The sequence below is a fragment of the Gouania willdenowi genome, unplaced genomic scaffold (genome assembly GCF_900634775.1).
Source record: "Gouania willdenowi unplaced genomic scaffold, fGouWil2.1 scaffold_234_arrow_ctg1, whole genome shotgun sequence".
Taxonomy (NCBI): domain Eukaryota; kingdom Metazoa; phylum Chordata; class Actinopteri; order Blenniiformes; family Gobiesocidae; genus Gouania; species Gouania willdenowi.
The window spans coordinates 91,992-116,939 of NW_021144990.1; the positions used below are offsets into that span (position 1 = coordinate 91,992).

Consider the following 24,948-nt stretch of genomic DNA (forward strand, 5'->3'; position numbering starts at 1 on the left):
ATGTTTAGGGAGACCCGTTTGACTGAGGCCGTGGACAACATCTGTGAACGCATCCTGCAGTACAGCGTTCACGCATAGAGGCCTGGAAGTCTACGCTACGCCAAGGTCAGTCCACTGCCTCATTGTTATCTTTAAACGATCCTCCACTGGTTTTACAAGTTTGGCCTAAAACCTTTGAAATGTAATTATTAGAAGATCTATGCCTAACCAAACATTATTTGTTTAATTATTGTTTTTTTATTTGGCTTTCATAAATAATGATGCATATTTACAGATATTGTACATGATATGAGTGATAACACGTGTTGTAAAGGCTATTTTACACAATAGGTGTGGCTACAGATTTATACTTGTTCGTTGGTGTACCATGGGCACTAAAAGTCTGGGAACCACTGATCTACACAACTAAAAAATACAAACATGTAGAGGCAGCTCAGTGGGAGCACTAAACAGAAACTAAAAAAGGAGAAGGAGATCAGAAACACAGAACATATAAAGAAGCATAAACTGAATATAGGTCATTTTTTCACTCCAGTGTATTTTGCCAGATCAGCATTTCTTTGAGAGAAATTGTCAGGTTTCCAGATGTTTATGTTTTGCCAGATTAAACTGATGTTGATGTGTTTTATTTTCATAGCATCATATGTGAGTGAGGGGCTTTGATAGATGACATAGTGGTACATTTGTATTTCTATGAGCATTTGCACATCTGTACGTCATAATGCACATGATGACAGTTAGATATTGGTGTAGTGAGTAAATGTATGTATATTACTGGAATTTATTTATTCTTTTGCCATATTATAGTAATCCTGGGGTCGTGATGATGGGGCCCTTGAATATTGTTGCCCAGGGTACAGCGGTGTTAATCTGGCCCTGCCGTGAGGGAAAGGATGTTTATTTATGTGGAAATGTTCTTCTCACTCTCATCCTTGTCTGTTTCAAACACCGTCTAACCTGGTAAAAAACTACACAAATCATCACTGACTCCTAAATCAGAGACACCAGTGCCTGTTTAACTTTAATGTGTCTATAAAGCTCTGTTTGTTTGTAACGCTGCTGTGCTCTGTGAAAACATGACTCAGCTTTAATCAGCTTCACCTGCTCAGTGTTTAAACATCTCATCAGAGCTACAGAACATCTGGATAAAGTTGTTCTGTTGTTCTGTTGTAGACCATCAATACCAGTGATTGTAGAGTATGAAACATCACAGATTATTGATAACTTCTGATACTGTAAAATATTCTGACCCCTAGTGGTGAAAAAATACTTCTTACACGTGATGTTTGCACATTTAGCTTTGTTTAATCATTACGGTCCGGAATGATGTCATCAGGATCATTTAAATTAGGTTAATTTAAATTAATTTGATCAATAAACCTGATCAGATTCAGTAAACCATTGATCCCTGAGGGTAAATATAGTGACATTAATGCTACTCTCATACATCTTTATATGTGTTTATATATATATTGTGTGTGTGTGTTATGTGAACTTTCAAGTCCCACCTGTGCCCATTGCCCCCCAAATAATCCTGACAAATAACACATGTTAAAATGTGTTGAACCAACAGGGAACAAGTAATATAATATTTCATAACAAATCAAAAACTAAATTAAAATCATTATCTAAATTAAAAAAAAAAACCCAAAAAAACAAATGTAAAAAGTGCAGTAGAAAACCAAAAAAAAAAAGAAATAAATTCAGTACAAGTATAAATGAACAAACAGGGAATAAGTATCATCATGTTTCATAATGCAAGTATATTTCATAATTAAATCAAAACTGAAAAACTAAATGAAATAATTTACCTGCATAAAAAAACAAATATTCAGGAAACAACAACACTTTGTTTGCAATATGTGCCAAAAAGTTTAAGAAAACAAAAAAGTAAATAAATGTTTTAAATCAGCTAATAAAAGTTTGTTTCTGGTTCTTCTTCACTTCATATGCTGACGTAAATAATTATGTTTGTATTTTAGTTCCACGTTACATTTTGATCCCAGTCACATATCTAATGTAGTCTTAATTAAATTATCTTTTAATTTCTGATACATTTTAGGATTCTAAATTTGCCTAGTAATGATCTTTATTGCTGATGAAGAAAGGGTTTTTAAGAAGATTGACATGAAATGGAAAATGTCAACCTGTCATGTCTCCATTCTCTACCACACACTGTGAGAAGCACTGCTCTACTAACAGGCCTGTCTCTCCTTAAATGTACAAACCTTTCTTTAGAATTGGGGATCAATTTGGGTGAAAGTTGCAAATCTGTAACGCATATGGTTGATTTGTTATGAAATTTTATAAAAAATTTTCTTAAGACAAGAAGAAGAAGAATGTATGTATGTATCAATTTTTAAAAGTCCATGTGACCCCTGAGCCAAAAAGTTTGCCCATCCCTGGTCTAATGGGACCAGCTTTCTCAGTCACACGTGAAATATAATTAAAAACATTGCGTTTCAAGTTGGGACGGATGAATAGTGACAGTAGTTTTATGCCAAAATTTATTTCATACGTGTGAGGTGAGCTTTTTTCCTTCCATAAAAGTGTTAAATCTGACATTAATAAATCTGTGGCTCTCTGTGGTTTAATGACAGTAAGATGTGTAGTTTTTACTATAGTCTCTTCCTTTATGAAGTGGTTAGCATTAGCGCTTAGCCCTGTCTTATGTGTCGGTCACATCGTTGTTACTGGGAGCTCCCTGTAAGAGCGCTGAGCTCCCGTTAACAAGGACATTTATTTTTTTTTATTTATTCAGTTCATTTCCGACATGGTTGCATTCACAGAAATTCATTTGACATTCAGAGCAAAATCACATCATTGGTGTTTTTTTTATTTTTTTTTTATGTTTTTTGTCCTTTTGCATGCCGGAAAGGGCGACGGAAAAAAGCATTATGCTTATCCAGATCCGTCCCCTGATTTGAACACAGATAATTTTACATCCAACCTCGTTTCTTCCCTTTTTTTTTTTTTTTTTTTTTTTTTTTTTGTCCTTTTTTATGTGATGTGTTCTCGTCAGCAGTCATTGTTCCTGTTGTTACTCCTCTTCACTGTCCTTTTTCTCCATATCTTTTCGGGCTTTCTTTTCCAGTCGTTGTTTACGTTCCTCCAACTCTCCAAACGAAAAGTTCTTCTTCTTTCGGAGTACCTTCATATCTTCTGAAAGTCGCCTCAGCTTACGATCCATCCGGAAGGCACATGCACATACACATACCCCCATCCAATTGCCTTGTTGAGAAAATTTTGTCAATGGCGCTTAATGACCAGTTGATGAGTTCCATGTCGTCGCTGTAGAGTTCAATGAAGAGTTGACTTGAGATCTGTATGCATGTAGAAATGTACTCCTCGTTTTCTCCTTAAATCGTTTCAGATTAATGGACTGTTGTGTCTCTGCGTCAAGGCTATTCCAGAGGTTCATGGCTCTATACACAGTACTATGTTTGCCAACGTTTGATATGACCCTGTTTGGTCTAAACACATTATTATGTCTGAATTCATAGGAATTTTGATTGTATGTGAAACGTTTTTGTATTCGATGTGGTAGTATTTTTGATGAAGCCCTAAATGCGTGTATTTGTGTGTTGTAGTGTATTATTTCTTGCAGTTTTAGGTATTTTGCCTTCTCAAATAATTTGTTTGTGTGTGCGTTGTGTGATGCTTTATGTAAAATTCTTATAGCTTTTTTTTGTAGTTTCAATAGTGGTTCAAGATACGTTTTGTAGTTATTACCCCATATTTCGGAGCAGTAATTTAAGTGCGATGCTATGAGTGAAGAATAGATTGTTTTAAGTGATTTGGTATGTAGGATTTGTTGAAGCTTCCATAGGATGTAACTGCTTTTGGCAACTTTGTTTTCAACTATTTGTATATGTTTTTTCCAGGTCAGCTTGTCGTCCATCCACACTCCTAGTACCCTATATTCTTTTACTTGTTCTATTATTTCCTTGTTTAGTTTGTCTTATATCTCCCGTTTTTTTTCTCTTTCCGAAATTAATGAATTTTGTTTTACTGACGTTTAGGGCTAGTTTATTTACACCTAACCAAGTTTGAATTTTTGATAGTTCTTCATTTGTTGACTCTATTAGAGTTTTAATGTCTTGTGGCACACCACATTGTATGGTTTGGCATTTTGATGTGTGTTCTTCAAAGTCAACATATTGTCTCCTATTTGTCATATAGCTTTTAATCCATTTTAAGGCGTTGTACTTTATTCCGTAATTTTGAAGTTTTTGTTCAAGAATATCATGATTAATTGTGTCAAAGGCTTTTTTTAGGTCCAGAAAAATTCCGAATACAAATAGTTTTTTTTCTAATGCTTCTCTTATATTCTCCGTGATGTCAATTATAGCCATTGCTGTTGAACGTCCTTTTCTAAATCCATATTGTCCTTCATGTAGTATATTATTGTCTTCTATAAATTTGTCGAGTCTGTTCATAAACAGTTTTTCCAGAATTTTTGATAATTGTGGTAATATTGATATAGGTCGATAATTAGTGAAATTCCATTTTTCTCCACCCTTGTAAATCGGTCTGATTTTTGCAATTTTCATTTTTTCTGGGAAAACCCCATTCTTGAATGATAGATTACTTATATGTGTTAATGGCGGGGTTATTTCAGCTGTTATGGTTTTTATTAGACTCATAGTTAGATTATTAATGTCTCTGGATTTTTTTGAAGTACAGGTAGTGATTATTCTGTCCACCTCTGCTTCTGTTACTTCTTCGAGTACAAGGTACTTATCAATGTCTTTCTTCTCATTGTCAAAATGGTTCCATTTAAGTGTTGGGTGTTTATTAATCCCTTTCTCTATGTCTTTTCCAGTATTTATGAAAAAACTGTTGAGTTCTTGTGCTATTATGTTTTTATTGTATTCTTTTACATTGTTTATTATAAAATGGTCTGCATTATTTTCTTTGCATTTGGGCATGGTTATGGTGTTTATTATTTCCCACAATTTTTTGTTTTTGTTTTTATTCTCTTTTAATTGTTTTTCATAGTATTCTCTTTTTTTTTCTCTTAGTAAATTATTAACTTTGTTTCTGTATTTTTTGTAACGTACTTCTGCTTTTAATGTTTTTTCTGTTATATATTTTTTATATAATATGTTTTTTTTTTTTGCATACATTGGCTATTTTCTTATTAATCCATGGTACATTGTTTATTTTACTTTTGGTTGTTATTTGTTTCAAAGGGCAGCATTTATTGTATATTGTCGTTATTGTGTCTGTAAATGTGTCATACGCTGTATCTACATCTCCTTCCTTGAAGACACTTTCCCACGTCTCTCTTTTTATCTGTTGTTTAAAGTTTTCTAGTTGTTTTTCTCCTTCCAGTCTTCTGTATGTCAATGTGTTATGATTTTCACGGTTCTTCTTCTCTTTTGTGTTTAGTATCATAAATATTGGTAAATGATCAGAGATGTCATTTATTAATATACCACTCTTTAGATCTGTGTTTTGTATGTTTGTGAAGATGTTATCTATCAGTGTTGAGCTGTGTTTATTAATTCTGGTTGGTTGCGTTATGAGAGGTTTTAATCCATTTGTGTACATGCAATTGGTAAAGTCTTCAATGTGTGTATTTTTTAAAGGATTTAAAATGTTTATATTGAAGTCTCCACATATCAGTAATCTCTTATTTTTGATTTCTTCTATCATTTTGGTTAGTTTCTCATTAAATATGTCTATTTTACAGTCAGGTGCACGATACAAACAGCAGATTATTATCTTACGTCCCTCTGGACTTGTAATTTTCACTGTTATACATTCCATTACTTCTTCCACAGTTAAACTCAAAGACTCTATAATCTCCATCTCTATATTTTCTTTTATGAATAGTGCTACCCCTCCTCCTGGCTTATGTAATCTATTCTTATAGACAAATTTATATCCTTTTATCATAAAATCCATGCCTTTTTTTTCATTCATCCAAGTTTCTGACAGTGCTATTATGTCAAACCTATACAAAGTAGACATGTAATCCTTAATGTCTTCAAAATTTGCATACATACTGCGACAATTACAGTGAACAAGTGACAGACCTTTTTCCTTCTTATTTTCCACTTTGAATTCATTCTCTGTGTAGTAATGGCAGTTCGTGTATTGTTTCCAGTGTGAAAAGTTGTTTGGGTCCACTTCGTCTACTTGATTAATCTCCCGTTGTTGATGTTGATGATGTTGTGGATGATTTTTAGTGATTCTGTCCATATCCATGATTTTTATCAGTGTTCTTGACTTTTAGGTACCTCATTCGTATTTTTCCAGGTCTTCCATCCTTTGGAGTAGAATGGGTTTTCCATTTTCTCCTCCTGGGGGTGTGATGTAAATCCTGCAGCCTCTGGTCCAGTTTTTCACAATTTTTCCTCCTTTCTTCAGTTGGCGTGCTTTCCATGCGATACTTGCATTCTGCTTCGTCAGGTTCTCGTTCATAAACACCATCGTTCCCACAAGTTTTCTTCCTTGTCTCATTATTTCAGCTTTATATTTCACGTTGGTGAATGTAATTTTCACATCTCTGGTGTCTTTGCGTTTTGGCAGCAGCTGGCAGTAGTTGATGTTGTCTGGGTTCACTTCAATGCCTTTCGAGTCCAGGTAATCAATCACCTGTTCTTCAATCGATTTTTCGTCTTCGATGGTCGGATCCTCTGTTTGTCTTGTTGCACTGGCGTAGCTCCTTGGCCTAATCTTTAGGCCCGTGATGATGACATCCTTTTCTCTTTCTTTTCTTTCTAGATCTTCAACCCTCGCATCCAGCGTTTTTATCTTTTCAGCATTCTTTACATTTTCTTCTTTCAGTACCTTGACATCATTCTCCAGTATTTTCAATGATTTCCCCAGGGCATTCGTCATGTTCTCTATCTTCGTAGATAGTTCCTGTCTTAAGGTCATGAGATCCTGCCTCATCTCCTGTCTCATGTCCTTAATCATTTCTTTAAGCTCTTCTTTGAATAGCTTAAAGTTTTCTTCCATTTTTGTTGAAGGCATGTTCTGGGCCCAGTTTTCTCTCTCTTCAGATGCAGCTGGTCGCTGCTCGCTGGTAGTCAAGGTCGCGTTATCAGACGGGAGTATAATATTCCCGGAGAGCTCTGAAAAACACGTCCGCACTCTTCCTTGGCTCAGGAAGACATATTTGTTTGTCTAAGTGTCTGTCTGTGTGTGTGTGTGTCTGTCTTTCTGTGTGTCTGTCTGTCTGCCTGCCTGTCTGACTGTGTAGCTGTGTTTGTCTGTCTGTCTCTGTGTGTGTTTTTTTTTTCTGTTTGTCTGTCTGTCTGCATGTCTGTCTATGTGTCTCTCTTTCTGTGTGTCTGTCTGTCTGCCTGCCTGTGTCTGTCTGTCAGCCGGTGTGTCTGTCTGTCTGTGTCTGTCTGTCTGTGTAGCTGTGTTTGTCTGTCTGTCTGTGTGTGTGTGTGTTTGTTTTTTTTTTCTGTCTGTCTGTCTGTGTAGCTGTGTTTGTCTGTCTGTCTGTCTGTGTGTGTGTGTTTTTTTTCTGTCTGTCTGTCTGTCTGTGTGTGTTTGTTTTTTTTCTGTCTGTCTGTCTGTCTGTGTGTGTTTGTTTTTTTTCTGTCTGTCTATCCGTCTGTGTAGCTGTGTTTGTCTGTCTGTGTGTCCGCCTGCCTGCGTCTGTCTGTGTGTCTGTGTCTATCTGTATGTCTGTCTGTCTGTGTAGCTGTGTGTGTGTCTGTCTGTCTGTGTAGCTGTGTGTGTGTCTGTCTGTCTGTGTATACTGTGTGTGTGTGTGTCTGTCTGTCAGTGTGTCTGTTTGTCTGTGTAGCTGTGTGTGTCGGTGTGTCTGTCTGTCTGTGCACTTGTTTGTCAAAGTGTCTGTCTTTCTGTGTGTGTGTGTGTGTGTGTGTGTGTGTCTTTCTGTGTGTGTGTGTGTGTGTGTGTGTGTGTGTGTGTGTGTGTGTGTGTGTGTGTGTGTGTGTGTGTGTGTGTGTGTGTGTGTGTGTGTGTGTGTGTGTGTGTGTCGTGGGGTCCTCCCAAAAACACTCCAAAGAGTGGGCAAAACACAGGCGTAGTCAGAAGATTTTAGTGATCTTGAATTTATTTACAGCCGGCCTCCAAAGGTGTAGCACAGGAAAAAACAATGATGAGAAAATACTATTTAAAATAGATACAATGAAACAAAAACAAACAAAAAAAACAAGTTGAATAGAGTCCTTCTGTGACTCATCAGACCAACTCTGTCATCACCTGGTGTTACCTGCTCTGTAACCCAGAACCAACTCTCCACACTAGGCCATAGCAGCCTGTATTTAAAGTAAAAGCCCCTCCTACTGGGCGTCATCAATCTCATGATCTATTTTTCCCAAAGAATAGTTTCTTCTAAATAAACCATTCCACACATTGTCATCCCCATCATTAATTTATAGGTTTTTTTAATTACCTATTTTAAATTCAATCAAAACCCCAAATAACACTTATTTTCCCCACAGGAATAATTGATATCTAAATTACCCACATCATGTGACCATTTAGTGGTATCAATAAACTATAAAAAAGGCGGAAGTAATGTGCCCTGTTTCCTCATCCCTACATGGGACGACTGCAGGTCAGAGTGCTTTGAATGTATGCATTTTAACAACTAGAGCTTCCAAGTGTGCACCCTTGGTTGCGCTATGACTGGGGAAGGAAGGAGAGGTTATGTTATTTAACTATCTGCACACAGAACCGCTGTCAGAAGGGAAAGGTTTGGAGGATGACGTGTCTGCTTTAGAGCTGTCACTGTTCCGCGCTGCGTGTGTGTGTGTGTGTGTGTGTGTGTGTGTGTGTGTGTGTGTGTGTGTGTGTGTGTGTGTGTGTGTGTGTGTGTGTGTGTGTGTGTGTGTGTGTGTGTGTGTGTGTGTGTGTGTGTGTGTGTGCTGTTGCCCGCGGTCAGTGACGGACCTGCTCCGTCACATCATCCCTCTCTTCCGGGAGGTTACCGATGTGCGGAAACCTTGACAGGTAGTCAGCCACCACATTCGTCTTTCCTGATCGGTGTCGGATGAGGAACTTGAACGGCTGAAGAGAAAGATACCATCGGGTCAGGCGACTGTTTTGATCTTTCATTGAGTTGATCCAGGTAAGGGCACGGTGATCTGTTTCCAGGTCAAACTCTCTTCCAAGCAGGTAGTATCGCAGGCTCTCCAATGCCCACTTGATGGCCAAGCCCTCCTTTTCCACAGTGCAATACCTGGTTTCTCGTGGCTGTAGTTTGCGACTCAGATACAGGATGGGACGCTCTTTACCAAGATCTCCTTGCGCCAAAACCGCTCCAAGGCCCACTGCTGATGCATCTACTTGAACCAGGAACTTTTGGTTAAAATCCGGACTTTTCAGGACAGGTGAGGAACACAGCAAGGTCTTCAACTTGGTGAAAGCCGTTTCACAGTCCTTAGACCAGGTCACCGGGTTTTTCTGATCTTTACTCGTGAGCGCTGTGAGTGGTGCAGCAATGGTTGCAAATTGTGACACGAACCTCCTGTACCAGCCAACTAGCCCCAGGAAAGACAGTACCCCCTTCTTAGTCCGAGGTCGAGAGCACTTCTGTATAGCTTCCAGCTTATCCACTTGTGGTCGCACCTCACCTCGGCCTAGTAGGTAACCAAGGTAATGTGTTTCCTGACGTGCCCATTCACACTTAGAAGGATTAAGAGTCAGTCCAGCTTCCTTAATCTTTCCCAAGATCAGTGCCAGATGTTGAACATGATCCTCCCATGTGTTGCTGTAGATCACAACATCATCAAGGTACGCAGCACTGCAGTATCCACACTCCTGGAGAACCCGATCCATTAATCTCTGGAAGGTGGCTGGTGCCCCATGGAGACCAAATGGCATTACTGTAAATTGAAAAAGGCCAGCTGGTGTCCTAAATGCCGTATAGGGTCGGCTTGACTTCTCCAGAGGAACCTGCCAGTAGCCTTTACACAAGTCCAATGTAGTGATGTATTTTGCTGCCCCAATCTTCTCCAGGAGGTCATCAATTCTTGGCATTGGGCGTTTGTCTGCTCGATCACACCCAGCTTCAGCATCTCCTCCACCTCTTGTTGCAGCTTTGCCACTAGATGTTGTGGTACACGGTAGGGTCGTTGGCGGATCGGTTGGCCCTCCTTCAGGAGGATGACATGCTCAACCACTGTTGTTTTTCCAGTTCTGGCCGAAAACAGTGATGAAGTCTGCTTGAAGACTTGGAGAAGCTGGTCAGCTTGTACTGGAGTCAGATGAGCCAGAATTGGAGAAACAGGCGGTTCAGGAGGTAACAGACCAACATCCTCTTCGTCTTCCAGGTTTACTTCCCTCACCAGCATAGCCATCCCAAGGGACTGGTCTGGTCGTTCTATCCACTCTTTTAGAAGGTTTACGTGGTATATCTGTTTTTGTCTTTTTTTTCTGGTTGGTGGACCTCACAGGTGACTGGACCCATCTTCCGTGTAATGGTATAGGGGCCTTGCCATTTTGCCAGGAGTTTGCTGGTTGAGGAAGGGAGGAGTAGCAGTAACCTCTGTCCTGACTGGAACTCTCGATGGCGAGCCTGTTGGTCATACCAAGTCTTCTGGCTTTTCTGAGCTTCACGCAGGTTGACCAGGTGTGTGTGTGTGTGTGTGTGTGTGCTGTTGCCCGCGGTCAGTGACGGACCTGCTCCGTCACAGTGTGTCTGTTTGTCTGTCTGTTTGTCTGTGTAGCTGTCTGTCTGTCTGTCTCACAGAGGACTCAGAGACACTGAGGAACCATAGTACCAAAACCCAAACCCAGGATACAGAGTGTCATTGAAGGAGGTACAGACGGTGTGGATGAGTGTCAGAGAGTCAGAGGAGACTTTATAGAAGGACAGACGTCCATCAGGACAGTCCACATACACTCCTACTCTACCAGAGGAACCACAGGAACAGGAGGTACGTGTGTCTATGTTATTGTGTCTGAAGATGTAAAAACCTCTGTAACATCTCAGACTCCAGGACTGATTATTAGATCCAAACAAACAATCATTACTGTTTCCTTTCCTTCTGATTCCTCTGTAACTCACTGCTATAGAAACATCTCTATTCCACTCCACCTCCCAGTAACAGCGACCAGTCAGACCAGTACTACACAGAACCTGACAGTGATCAAATCTGTCCTGATGATCAGGATAAAGCTCCTCCTCCTCCACACATGTCACCGTCCTGTTGTTGTCAGACAGTCTGAGGTTTCTGTTGATGGAGTTTGTGTCGAGGTGAATGTGACAGAAATCTGATGAGACACAAAGAAACAACAGTTGATCATGTGATGCTTCATTCTCTCTGTATCACTGACATGTTCATTCACTCAGAGCTTCATGAGGACACTTTGAATGAACACTCACACACACTTACACTTCCTCACACCAGCTTTGATCCTCTGCTCTCCTCCATGGTCCGCCCTGCAGGAGCAAACACAGGCAGTGATTTACACACCTAAAGAGTCCAAAGTGCTGCTCAGAAACCTGATGCCATCTCCATCAAGCTCTCCATGTTTCTACTGGTTTGTCTTCAACAGCTTCACCTTCTTCATCTCCTTCAAAGTGTTCCTCTCTTCATCCTCACTGATTGGTTCCACCTCCTCTGATCTTAACTATACACTATTATATATATGTATATATACACTATTTGGTCACCTAGGCTGAAATCCAATCAGAACTCATGTGATCATGTGATCTAACGTATTGATCACATCTAATCTGTCTGTGTTTACAAACATTAATACCATCATATATTCATAGTTTTCTGGTGTATGTTAACATGAAACACATCAGTTTAGAAATCATTAAATCAAAACTATATGTTCAATCCCATAAGGTTTTATAGATAATGCCAATAATTCTGTAATTTGTCTCATGTTTAATTAAAAAACTAATACATTAATGAAATAAAATTAAATAGTAATTATTGAACGAACATAAAAAACTTAATTGTAATATAAAATTAGGAAAATAAACTAAAATACATTTTGGTTAAGAAACTTTTTTTTAATAAAATTTCAGCCTTTGTTTCAAAGTTAGATTTAAAATGTTTCACATAAAAATATCTCCTCCATAAACCAGTAATTATTTTATTAATAAACCTAAAATATATAAAGACTAAGAAAAAAAAATAGGAACCACAACAATATTTATGTTTTAGTTTGATTTTGAATATTTCATTTAAAATAACTAATGTCCTAAAAAGTCACAACTTTCACATTATTACATTATTTAATAATAATAAACAAAACACACATCAAACAAATGTTTTTCTGATCTTAATCAGAAATGTCCAAATCAACATATATTAAATTAAAACAGCTTTAATAGATGAACCAGAAATGAATTTCTCCTCTTTTTGACATGAATGAAATGAATGATTATGAAACTATATCTTGTGTGAACTGCAGTGAACTGGTAGAAAGAACATTAGATAACACACAACACAACTTGTTCACAACTGATACAGAAAGAATATAAAAATAACATTGTTTGACCTAGAAAATAAACACACAACAGAATAATTACAACACATAAACACTGATTAAATAATATATTATGGAAACAACACACACACACACACACACACACACACACACACACACACACACACACACACACACACACACACACACACACACACACACACACACACACACACACACACACACACACACACACACACACACACACACACACACACACACACACACACACACACACGTGTGGGTGAATGAATAAGGATGATGTCATGCTGTATGTATGGGAGAAACGTGTTGTGAGTGTGAGTGTGCTAGTGGGCGTGTCATAGAGTGATTGATTGATGGATGATGACACTTTATGTATAACTGAGAGAAACGTGTTGTGAGTGAAAAATGTACCAGGGCGTGTCTTTGAGTGAGTGATCATGTGATAGAAGGATAGCTGTTTGCACACATATATACATACACACATACATACACATATATATACAGACTTACACACATACCAGTTTTTGTTTAATTCTTTAAATATTTATAATTTAAGATGGGGTAGGATCTTTTTTTTTAAGGAATTACTAAAAACTTTTTCTTGTTGATCATACGTTGATATTTTTGAAATGACAATTAGAATAACTTTTGGATATCATACTTACAGATTTCATACTGTTTTCTTTCTCTTGATGATTAGAGTTGATTGACTTCATTTTTTTGTAACACTCCCCAACACTTTACAGTTGTAGCTTGAATAAAAGTCATATTTTTAGTTAAAAATAAATGAACAAATGATCTTAATAACAGACATGGATAACATTATTTCATATATTGAGGAATCATATATACTGTATAGACCCTGGCCCAGAATGCAGAACAGTGGCTGATTACCTGAGGTTATAAAAACAACCTCACCACCTAAAACGTCTAATCAAAGGTGGGGGGGCTGAACTGTACATGGTACGTGGTCTATAGATTTAACTACGACTCTTTAGAGAGATAATAAAGACATAAATACAATCAAAAATCTGTTTCTTTGTAAACTATATAAATATTAGTAGAGGCATAAATTAACATAACACCTGGTTACATTTCTGTTTTGTTCTAATTACTGTTTTATTCTAATGATTTGATTTACTTTTCAGTTCTTTGAGTTATTTTCTTACTTTTTTATTCACTTCTTTAATAATCTCTGTCAGTTTGAATATTATGTTACAACTGTGTAAAATATTGTCATTTTCCTCTCTTTATGTTCTAAAAATCTCACAACTAAAACCCTTATGTGTATTTATATCCTCAGATAGATAAATACATATGTAGACATGGATAAAACTAGATAGAAATTTATACTTGAAATATTTAAAAAATCATAATCAACCTTTGAAATGTATGTAAATGTAGTTTTTTGTTCACAGGATACAGACATCACCAGCTGAGAACAGAAACCATTGGATAAGTATTTGATTTAGTCTATTTTTAATTATGATTTATTTATCTTTAATAAATATAATAAGTTACAAGAGAGGGCAATGATAAAATACTTTAAATATAAATTAAAATAATCTGAAACAAATCACCTGCTCAGTTAGGAAATAGAACAGCTGATAGAATAACGCTAATTAACTAATATGGATTCATATAATTGTAATTTAAATGAGTAAGCGATATCACTGTGCTTCAGTAGATTTTTATTCAACAAAAGTTTCTATATTATATTGATAGATTATTTCTGCTCAGTTTATATTAGAGGGTGATCACATGTTTTTGTTGTTTGTGCTTCAAAAGCTTCCATATAAATTTGATAAAGATTGATATTAATTTCTGAAAGTCATTTCCTGATTGGTCGCTGTGGGCAGGCAGGACCGTGAATGTATTTTTCCTCACTAAGAAATAAGAATCAATCAATCAATCAGTTAAGGTTCCTGCTGTGGGTTTTCACATTCACATGGAAAGAGAAGTGATATTAAAATAAAATACACACACACTACATAGCAATCATAGACTCACCACACTATGTGGTTGTATGTAATAAAGAAATTATAAAATATGTATTGAATAAATCTTAAAACACCTTTTGTAATCATGTGATGTTTTATAAGATTGATTTTGATGAGCATGTATTCAGTTATTGTTTGTACAGATAAATATAAGTGGCTTATTTCAAGTTTACTATGTATATTCAATTTAAACACAAATCATGTTTGTATTTTGTTCTGTTCTACTTATAACTTTTTTCTTATATTAAAACATAGTCTAACAGTAAATCCAAATAAATGTAATAAAGTTAAATAAAAGTTTTTGGCCCACTCTAACAATGGTAAACAAAATAGGAATATAACTTGAAATAAAATTGAAGGAAAAATAAAATAAATTAACAAGCTTACTTTAAGTAACCTGATATTATAATTTTCAAATAATGTTAATATAAAATATTAAAACAGTCTGAATTAAATATTTTGTCTTATTCATAATTTTTTATAGTCACACTGTTAAACAGTGTGAAGAGAGGAAATGTTAGAATGGATTATTATTCATGGTTTCTTTTTGTGTGTAATACTATAATTATATATCTTTATACTCAATAAATCTATTCATAAAATATAATCAGGTCAACTTGTTAGCTGTCATTTTCAGGACAAGGACAAACAGTTTTAGAACATCTGATCTAATGATCAATAATAATGAATAAATCAATAAATCTTAAACATAATTTGTATTGCTTTAAATCACGAGTAAATGACATCTTTAACTAATTACAAGGTGCTGATCATATGATTTTTAAATATATAAAAACACTGATAAATCTATGTTTGGGTCCCAGGGAGTGAGCAGACCCTGAGGACCACAGCTGTGTTTTAGATGAGTGTCTGTTTTTCTATTGACTTGTTATGATTTGTTGATTCATTTTCTGTTCATCTCTAATAAATTGATTGATTGTTTCAGCAAAACCTCTGACTATGTCTCTCTGTATGAAATCTCAGGTACTGAACACCAGAGTTAGCTCAAAAACTAACAATTGTTAAAAAATGATATTTGTAACATAAGTCTACAGTTTGAAATAGATTTAAAACATTTTAAATACATACATATTTCTGTTTTAATAATTGTATGAGTAGGTCAAGTTAAACATTGTATTATTTTATTTTATATTATGCATTGTTGGAATGTAATAATGAAATAAATATTTTCATATTTCAAAGGCAGGGTAGGTGATTTTTGAAAGCTAGCATGATTTTGAATGTAGCTTACCCCCCTCCCCTCTGTGCTCTGTCTCACTCACATGCATTAGCACTGCTGCTGCAGAAGTGGATCTAAGCTCATCGATTGTATTGTGTAGAAACTACGTCGTCTCATTCAGCAGTAAGTAAACACTAAACTTTATCATTATATACTGTATGTTAAAAAAACATGATCAAAAACTCTGTTTTAAGTCTGTCACCAATGACGTACTTTGAGTGTGGGCTTGTGCACGCGAGGGGTGGAGAACGAGCAGGGAGACAGAGGGACGTGATTGGTTAATAAAAAAAACTAACCATATTTTTTCATTGGTTAAAGTTTTTACAGGTTTACAGCTGCTACACATGATGGATTGTATTTGTTCCTTTTTCAGAGAACATAAGATCTCAATTTCTGTCAGAAAATTAAGAAAATTTGAACAAAAAACTTAAAAAGTGTATCATGAAAAATTCCCCTACTCTACCTTTAATTGATTGAATATTTGAAACATTGGTTTGATTTTTAGTGGTTAGTAACATTCACATTGGAAATGCAATCATTTATTTAAGTATTCGGGCAGTAATTTATCCATCCCTAATTTTGTGTCAGAGAAAATATTAAAATATAATTTCATAAGATATATTTATATTTTTATATGAACACAATCCTCACTGATTGGTTCCACCTCCTCTGATCTTCTCTCTCATTCCTTCATCAGCTCCTCATAGTTCTCCATCAGCCTCTCCTCACTCCTCACTCCCTTCTTATTTCTGTCCTTCATCCCTCTAACCTGTCCTACTCCTCCACCTTTAGTGTCCCACCTCTCACACCTTCATCACATTCCTCTGATACAGCTCTCTGTCACACATGTGATGGGGATTGATGTGAACATGTGATGAGCTGCCGTGATGTGTCTCACCTCAGAGTGTTCAGTCTCTGAGAGAGCAGCTTCACTGCTGAGTCTCCTGGATGGTTGTAGCTCAGGTCCAGCTCTCTCACACTGGAGGAGTTGGAGCTCAAAGCTGCTGCCAGAGAAGCCCCGCCCACCTCTGTGATGACACAACCTGACAGACTGGATTCAGAAAAACATCCACAACTCAGGAAACAAGTGAGGAGACGAGGAACAGGACAATGTTGATGGAACATGTGATCCACTGACCTGAGATAGTCCAGTTTACAGTGAGGACTCTTCAGTCCTTCACACAGCAGCTTCACTCCTGAATCCTGCAGATCATTGTTACTCAGGTCCAGATGTTTCACACTGGAGGACTGAGAGCTGAGGACTGAGGACAGAGCTGCACAGCTTCTCTCTGAGAGACCACAGGAAGTCAACCTGATGAAGAATCAGGGAAACCTTACAGATGTTTGTCTGTGAGATAATTAAAGACATGTTCTTCTAAAGTCACATACTCAGCTTTCTTGGAGGCTTTGATCACTGGGAGCAGCTTCATAAAAGCTTCCTCTGAAGGAGAGAATCTCTTCAGGTCAAAGACATCCAGATGCTCTTGTGATGACAGTAAGATAAAGACCAGAGCTGACCACTGAGCAGGAGACAGTTTCTCTGTGGAGAGACGTCCTGATCTCATGGACTGTTGGATCTGTTCCAGCAGAGAGTGATCATTCACTTCATTCAGACAGTGGAACAGGTTGATGCTTCTCTCTGTGGACAAACTCTCACTCAGCTTCTCCTTGATGTATTTAACTGTTTTCTGATTGTTCTGTGAGTCAATTCCTGTTTGTGTCAGCAGGCCTTGTAGGAGCCTCTGATTGGTTGGCAGTGAAAGACCCAGCAGGAAACGGAGGAACAAGTCCAAGTGTCCATTTGGACTCTGTAAGGCCTCATCCACAGCACTCTGATGGAGAAGGTTTAAGTCAGACAGACCTCCACTATGGAAAAGGTTCAGAATTAGTTTTTGAAATAAAAGCATCCATGACTTATTCTGTGGTTGATGTTCCAGCAGGTTGACTTTAGAGCTGATGAAGGTCTGATGGATGTGAAGAGCAGCCAGAAACTCCTGAAGGCTCAGGTGGATGAAGGTGAACACCTTGTCCTGGTACAGGCTGCTCTCCTCTCTGAAGACCTGTGTGAACACTCCTGAGCACACTGAGGCTGTTCTGAGGTCCATGCCACACTCTGTCAGGTCACTCTCATAGAAGATCAGCTTTCCTTTCTGCAGCTGCTCAAAAGCCAGTTTTCCCAGAGACTGAATCATCTCCCTGCTCTGTGGACTCCAGTGTGGATCTGTGGCAGCTCCACCATCAAACTTCAACATCTTGACTTTGTTCTGAAGGACCACATAGTGGCTGTAGATCTGAGTCAGAGTCCTGGGCAGCTCTCCCTCCTCTCTGCTCTTCAGCATGTCCTCCAGAACTGTAGCAGTGATCCAGCAGAAGAGCGGGATGTGGCACATGATGTGGAGGCTACGACACGTCCTGATGTGGGACATGATCCTGCTGACCTGCTCCTCATCTGTGGACCTCCTCCTGAAGTACTCCTCCTTCTGAGGATCAGTGAACCCTCTGACCTCTGTCACCATGTTCACACACTCAGGAGGGATTTGATTGGCTGCTGCAGGCCGTGTGGTTATCCAGAGGCGAGCTGATGGAAGCAGTTCTCCTCTGATGAGGTTTATCAGCAGAACCTCCACTGAGGTGGACTCTGAGACATCAGTCAGTGTCTGAGTGCTGAGGAAGTCCAGAGGGAGCCGACACTCATCCAGACCATCCAAGATGAACAAAACCAGGAAGTCCTGGAAGCTGCAGATTCCTGCTTCCTTGCTTCCAGAGAAGAAGTGATCAACAAGTCCCACCAAGCTGAAGCTCCTCCCCCTCAGCACGTTCAGCTCTCTGAAGGTCAGTGGGAATGTGTAGTGGACCTCCTGCTGAGCTTTATCTTCAGCCCAGTCCACAGTGAACTTGTGTGTTAAGAGTGTTTTCCCAATGCCAGCCACGCCCTTTGTCATCACTGTCCTGATTGGTCGAGGTCTTCCAGGAGGGGCTTTAAAGAGCTCTTCTAGTGTGATGGCTCTTTCTGCTGTGTCTGATCTCCTGGATGCTGTTTCTATCTGCATGACCTCATGTTCCTGGTTGACCTCTCCACTCCCTCCCTCTGTGATGTAGAGCTCTGTGAAGATCTCCTTCAGGAGGGTTGGACTTCCTGCTTTAGCCACGCCCTCAGACACACACTGGAACTTCTTCTTCAGCTTGGACTTCAACTCACGTTGGTATCGAGGAGCTTTTGTTCCTGAATGAAGACAAACTTAATATTAGAGTGGAGAAGTTAGAGCAGGTTTGAACATTGGCGATCAAAGTGTGTGATGATCTCAGTCTGGATGGTTCCTCAGATTAAATGTGACTGATTGAATCATGGTTTGAAAAAGAAAAGCCAGCTTTGTGTTCTTCATGTGATGTTCCTCACAGTGAAGATGTTCACATGCTCTTACTGCTCTGCAGATGCTCATCCAGCTCCTCCTGCTTCATCCTCTTCAGGAAATACAGTGTGATGTTCAGAAAGGCCTCCCTGCTCCTCCTCTGCTCCTCATCTTCATCCTCCATCTGACTCTCTGAGTACTCTGGATCATCTCCATCCACAATCTTCTGTATGTGTTTGAGTTCAGCCTTAACAAAGCTGATGATGTTGTCCTCCAGCAGCTGGAACACAAACACATTAAAGGCGATTACTTAAGGCCTGGTCTAATCGTGTGTGTGTGTGTGTGTGTGTGTGTGTGTGTGTGCAGTGGTTTGATCACAGGCTGACACAGGTTTAGTGTCTTTGTAGACATACACACCGTAAAGATGGAGTCAGGCTCAGCTCCAGAGGAACCATCCACACCCTCCAAGCTGCTGTGGAGAAGACACAGACACTCAGACATGCTGAGGAGCAGCTGGAGGAAAGCACAGGAAGCTCTGCTAACATCATGTGAACATCAGTAACAGTGGGTGATGTCCTGCAGAGCCACAGTGCAGTGAGTGTGGAGCAGCCTTTGGAGCTCAGCTCACGTGTGGAACATCTTAGCATGTTTCCACTGAACAGGAGAACAAGTCTGTTGGACTGAGGCTTTATTTGGATTCAATCCTTCACAAATCTGAAGATCACACGCTGTCTAAGACTCACCTACACACTCGAGACCATTCCTACAAAGCCTTTTCTCTTTCACCTTCCACTGTTTGCTGAGATTTACATCAACACCACTTCATATAACAAACATAGTCCATCAAAAGTGCTGACTCATGTTTACTGGTGCTTTATCAGTGTCGAGTGTGAAGAACCTGGACTATCAGGAAGACAACAAGCACCCTTATTTATGTTCACTCACCGTGGGTTAGTAGATGGACCACCTTTGAATTTAATGAATCTGGACATGGACTTGGTACTTCTAAAGGACACACAGCTGGGTTCATGTTCAGGTCCTGGTCCACTTAGTCTGGGCTTGGTTCTGGTTCAAACACATACAGAGCTGAGTGTGTGAAGAACCCAGATCATCAGGTAGACAACAAACAATCTTCGTTATGTGGACTCACTGTGGGTCGTTAATATTCTACACACACAGAACAAGGTACAGACACACGGATTGTAATATGCGCACAAATATTTTAGTTACAATAATGGCCCCATACAGTGAAACTACAGATAGAACAGAGAGTCTCTGAGTGTTCATCAATATCAAACCTCATGTGTTCTGTTTGCTCTAATTAATAAGTTATTAATAATAATATAGTACATGGTGTGAGTAAATGGTGTAACAGGTTATAAACACAGCGTTGACAGGACAAGCTGAAAAGATCACTTAGAATGTGCTGACATGGCTTATCGTCAACTATTGGAGGATTTGGAGAGCCGTGCTCTCTACAGGAGAACGTCTAAAGATGCAGCTGATCTGTGGCTCCTCCCCCAAAATATAGTGACTGATTAATGCTGTGATTGTAAATGTTGGAGTGACAGACAACGTGCACTAAAGCCATCCCAGTGCACATCCAGCTGCTGTCTGAGCCTCCATTGGTGAGTGTTACAATGATTAGAAATGATTGATCAACCTCTGATGATTTATTACAACATCTCTATGGGTCATAGAGGTATACGGTTACGTACTGAAGCTGGGGCTAATGACCCCCCTAACCAACCTGAGGACCCCCCAGGAGCAGCACTACACCTGGGTCTGTGCACGTTTAGGAAGCGTCAGTGAACACACACAATAGTTGTGCTAAAAGGCTGATGGCTGTGTGTGTTTAAAGTGAAATAGTGTGTCTTCATCATGTGATGATGTAATGCTGCAGTCATTCAAACAACACAGAATCACACAGATATTTTAGAGAAGTCTGACCCTCAGCTCTCTTTAAAAAGTCACACATTTCACATTTTAAACATGATTATTGTTCACGTATCAATAAGTGAGTCTTTGTTCAGGATGTTTGTTTGTTTGTTGATTCTTGATTTCATTTATAGCTTTGGTCAGAATCCACTGGAAAAAGTCTGTTCACACATTCTTAACCTCCTATTATCCTCAAATATCACCAACACATTTTACCCTTGGGGTCAATCTGACCCCAGGAATATTTACCTCCACAAAATGATTTTCAGAAAATCATTGACAAAGTTTTAGGGCGTGTGTTAGTCATCTAGATTACCTCTTATCTAATGCTAACTTCCAGGATTTAATCAGTGTGTGCTGGAATACTAAGCTCGCTAAAGTCTTACAGAGCTAAATCACCATGGTAACTTATGCTGAATGGCTAGCCTGGTTGGCAACAGGTTTTTCTCTGGCTAGGATCTTAGCAAGTAATAAAGTCCCGCCTCCTGACCAATCAGATCTTTTAGAAAGCGAGCTATCCAATAAAAGGTGATGTGTGAACACGTCACTGTGTGGATCTGATCTGACGCTGACAGGAGAATATTTAGACATTGATGCAATCCTTTCATTTACTGATGACATCATTTCGTAAACAAATAGATTTATATCTGATAGACTGATCTATAGTCAGTATGACAGATAGTATGCAAAGACGGGTGAAGTCATATATTCATTTAATTAATTAATACATGACTTCACTCGTCCACACATACAGATCTAGACACAGTCTTTATCAGCTGACTCTGTGAATGCGTAAAAAGAAGAGATTATTTATGATATTAATCCATTAAATGTGATATTCCATCTAATGGATTAATATAAATAATCTGTCACTTTTACACATTAATCAGCAGATTCCTGTCTGGGTTCTTTCATTCCTGCATTTTCTGTAACAACAGTGTTGTTTTTAGTCTGAATTATGAATTTTAATTATTCATCATTTTAAACTTCAGCAACACCTGACCTGTGGATCAGATATGAGGGAGTATAAAACTCCGCTTCCTGGTGCGCAGCACTACTGTTGCTCTTCGCTGTCATCATGGATATAAATTAATGATATCTATATAATCAATCAATTAATTAATCAATCAATCAATCAATCAGATTGTATTTATAAAAAGAAGCTCCTTTCATACAGCAAGTATAAGATGATAAGCTCCTCCTCCTGTAAAGCTCTGCCAGTTTTCTCCATTGTAGTGATTGGTCAGACGCTGCAAGCTCCACCCCTTTCATGTGAACGTGCACGTACCCAGACTGAAAACACTTGGCTATAATTAGCGTGTTGTTATCGACCTCCATAGGACAGCTTCTCTCTGACAGGGAATGTTTGGTTAGTTGAAGCTAACAGAGATTAATCCAGGATATAATAATCTAGATTAGTAGCATAAGGCTTTAGTGTCAGACACTTTGTTTATTTGTTGAATCCATAAATAATAAACCTTGATAATGAAACATTGACCTGTTCTCTAGCGCTACCATCAGGTCAAACTTTCACATTATAATTATTTATCTGGAATAGTTCTCATTCAAATGTTCTCTAATTTACTGACAACATTAATGAGCGCTAGAGTATGAACCTATTGGTTGTGGTGATGATATGACTTTTGACCTTTACTGCAACGCCACCATCAGGACAAACTTTCACTTTTACAGTTAGTGGATCTGGAAAATATTTCATCTAAATATTTTCTAATGTGTGGTGAACATTCATAACTCTCACACAATGAACCATAGTGATTGATGTTGGTGACACTCCCCCCCTTCTCTCATAGACATATTTATTTACTTATTTCTATTTCTTTTTTGTAATATATATACTATTAATAATAAAAACTCAAAGCATGAACAGAAACCATTATTCATTCACACCAGTCATACTAGTGGTGGTAAGCTACATTGTAGCCACAGGTGCCCTGGGGCAGACTGACAGAAGTGTGGCTACCATTTGGTGCCTACGGCCCCTCTGACCACCACCATCATTCATACACAGTTCATACACATTCCTATGGAGTTATTCACTAGAAAGTTTCACTCCTCTTTTAACAGTGTTTTTATTTATTTATTTTTTACTTCATGGTTTTATTGTTTTTGTGGTTGTTTTTTGTGTGTGAGGGGTTTCACATGTTTGAAAATGAAAAAAATAAATATCAGTTTTACTTTACAATGTCATGTATCAACTCTGTATGTGTGGAGATGTAAAGTCACACACACACACACGTTTTACACCAATGTGTGTAATATGTGTTCATCACAATGAATAAATATCATCATGATTATCTTATGTTTAATTAATTGTATCAAATTAAAAAAAGTCATGAAATATGAAGCAAAAAAAGTCTATTATTTGTTGAGTGACAAACAGTGAATGGGGTCAAATTGACCCCAAGAATAATAGGAGGGTTAAAGGGATGCTGCTACCATATATGGTCAATTGGAGGCGTGTCTTAATGTAAATGAGCCTGAACGTGTGCTAGCTTTAGAACAGGTGGGATTAATCAACACTGCTGTGTGTACGACCTCTGTCCACACGCTTCATAAATACTGATTCTTTTTGTACTGGTGCACATTCTACATTTCATTGGTCTGAACGTATTTAGAACCAGTTCTATGAACGGATCAATAAATGAGGCCCTGGACCATCAGGAAGACAACCAGCAACCTTCTTTATGTGGACTCACTGTGGGTCAGTAGATGGACCTCCTTTGAAGGTAATGAGTCTGCTCATGGACCGGTCACTTCTAAAGGACACACAGCTGGGTCCAGGTCCAGTTGTGAGCTGCTTCCTGGTCCTTGAACACACACACACACACACACACACACACACACACACACACACACACAGTGTAACACTGATGTACAGAGGTGTGAGTGCTGAGCTCTGACGTGGTCTCACCTCTGATCTTCAGTCTGGATCTCATGTTGTTCCTTCACCGTGTCCTGATCCATCTCCACGTCATGAGATGATGAGCTGAAAATATGAGTGTGAGACAGGCAGCGCTACCTGAGTATCATGGTAAAGAGTGTAAACACACATTAGAGAAGATAAAAGATGTCAAAGCTCTGAGTTTAACAACAAATATCTGGAGCTCTGAAGTTTATCAGCACACTGACTGGATGAGAGTTAGTGCTACACACTGTGATGCTAACGCTAAATGCTACACGCTCTGATGCTAACGCTAAATGCTACACACTGTGATGCTAACGCTAAATGCTACACACTGTGATGCTAACATTAAATGCTACACACTGTGATGCTAACGCTAAATGCTACACACTGTGATGCTAACGCTAAATGCTACACACTTCCGGTTACACACAAGCTACCCTTTTTTTAAATGTATTTTTACATTTTAAATGTTCCTCAATTTCAGCTTTTTTAAATTATATTTGTATTTAAATTTACATTTTTAATTACACTGACTGAACCAGTGGTATTGGGAGTCAGATTGTATAATATTTATTTACTAAGCTAGAGAAGTTGTTTTTCACGAAACCATTTTAAAGAGAAGATTTCTGTTTATTTTTAATGTCTACCAACCAAGCTAGTTAAGCTGTTTTTTTCTCTCAATTTCAGTTCCTTCATTAATTCATTTTCATTGCATTTCACATTGTTAATTGCACTGACTGAACCAGTTATTTAATTTTTGTATGTCTTACATGTTGCTTGACCAAGCTAGAGAAACTATTGGTTATAGATTGTTGTACTGGTGAATAGTTATTAAATAAACAAGTAACTTTGTACATTTATATCTGTTATTTATTTATTTATTTATTCTAAATAAATACAAAAGACATGTTTAAATCAAGTCTGATGCATGAAAGCAGGATCCCAGTCTTTTCTACACAATGAGACAAACCATTTTTTGGTAATTAATTTATGTATCAGATCGGTATCGGCCAATAGGAAACACCAGATATCGATATCGGAGGTGAAAAAAGCTGATTGGTG

General features: G+C 38.3%; 1 protein-coding gene and 1 long non-coding RNA gene across 2 annotated transcripts in view; both read right to left on the reverse strand.

The window, feature by feature from the left end:
* The window catches only part of LOC114459022 (protein NLRC3-like), a gene marked incomplete at its 3' end in the record, with an annotated part of 94,130 nt that extends 74,893 nt beyond the window's left edge, over positions 1-19,237 (reverse strand). The window contains exon 1 of the mRNA XM_028441408.1: positions 19,095-19,237. Within this exon, the coding sequence (XP_028297209.1) occupies positions 19,095-19,206 (112 nt within the window). The remainder of the gene's footprint in view (positions 1-19,094) is intronic.
* A 202-nt stretch (positions 19,238-19,439) lies between these two features.
* LOC114459028 (uncharacterized) lies at positions 19,440-23,728 on the reverse strand. The gene is made up of 3 exons (XR_003673191.1): positions 23,678-23,728; positions 19,968-20,087; positions 19,440-19,494 (listed from the first exon to the last, which is right to left on the reverse strand). It is a non-coding gene; the product is annotated as an uncharacterized LOC114459028 (long non-coding RNA).
* Between the last annotated feature and the right edge of the window lie 1,220 nt (positions 23,729-24,948).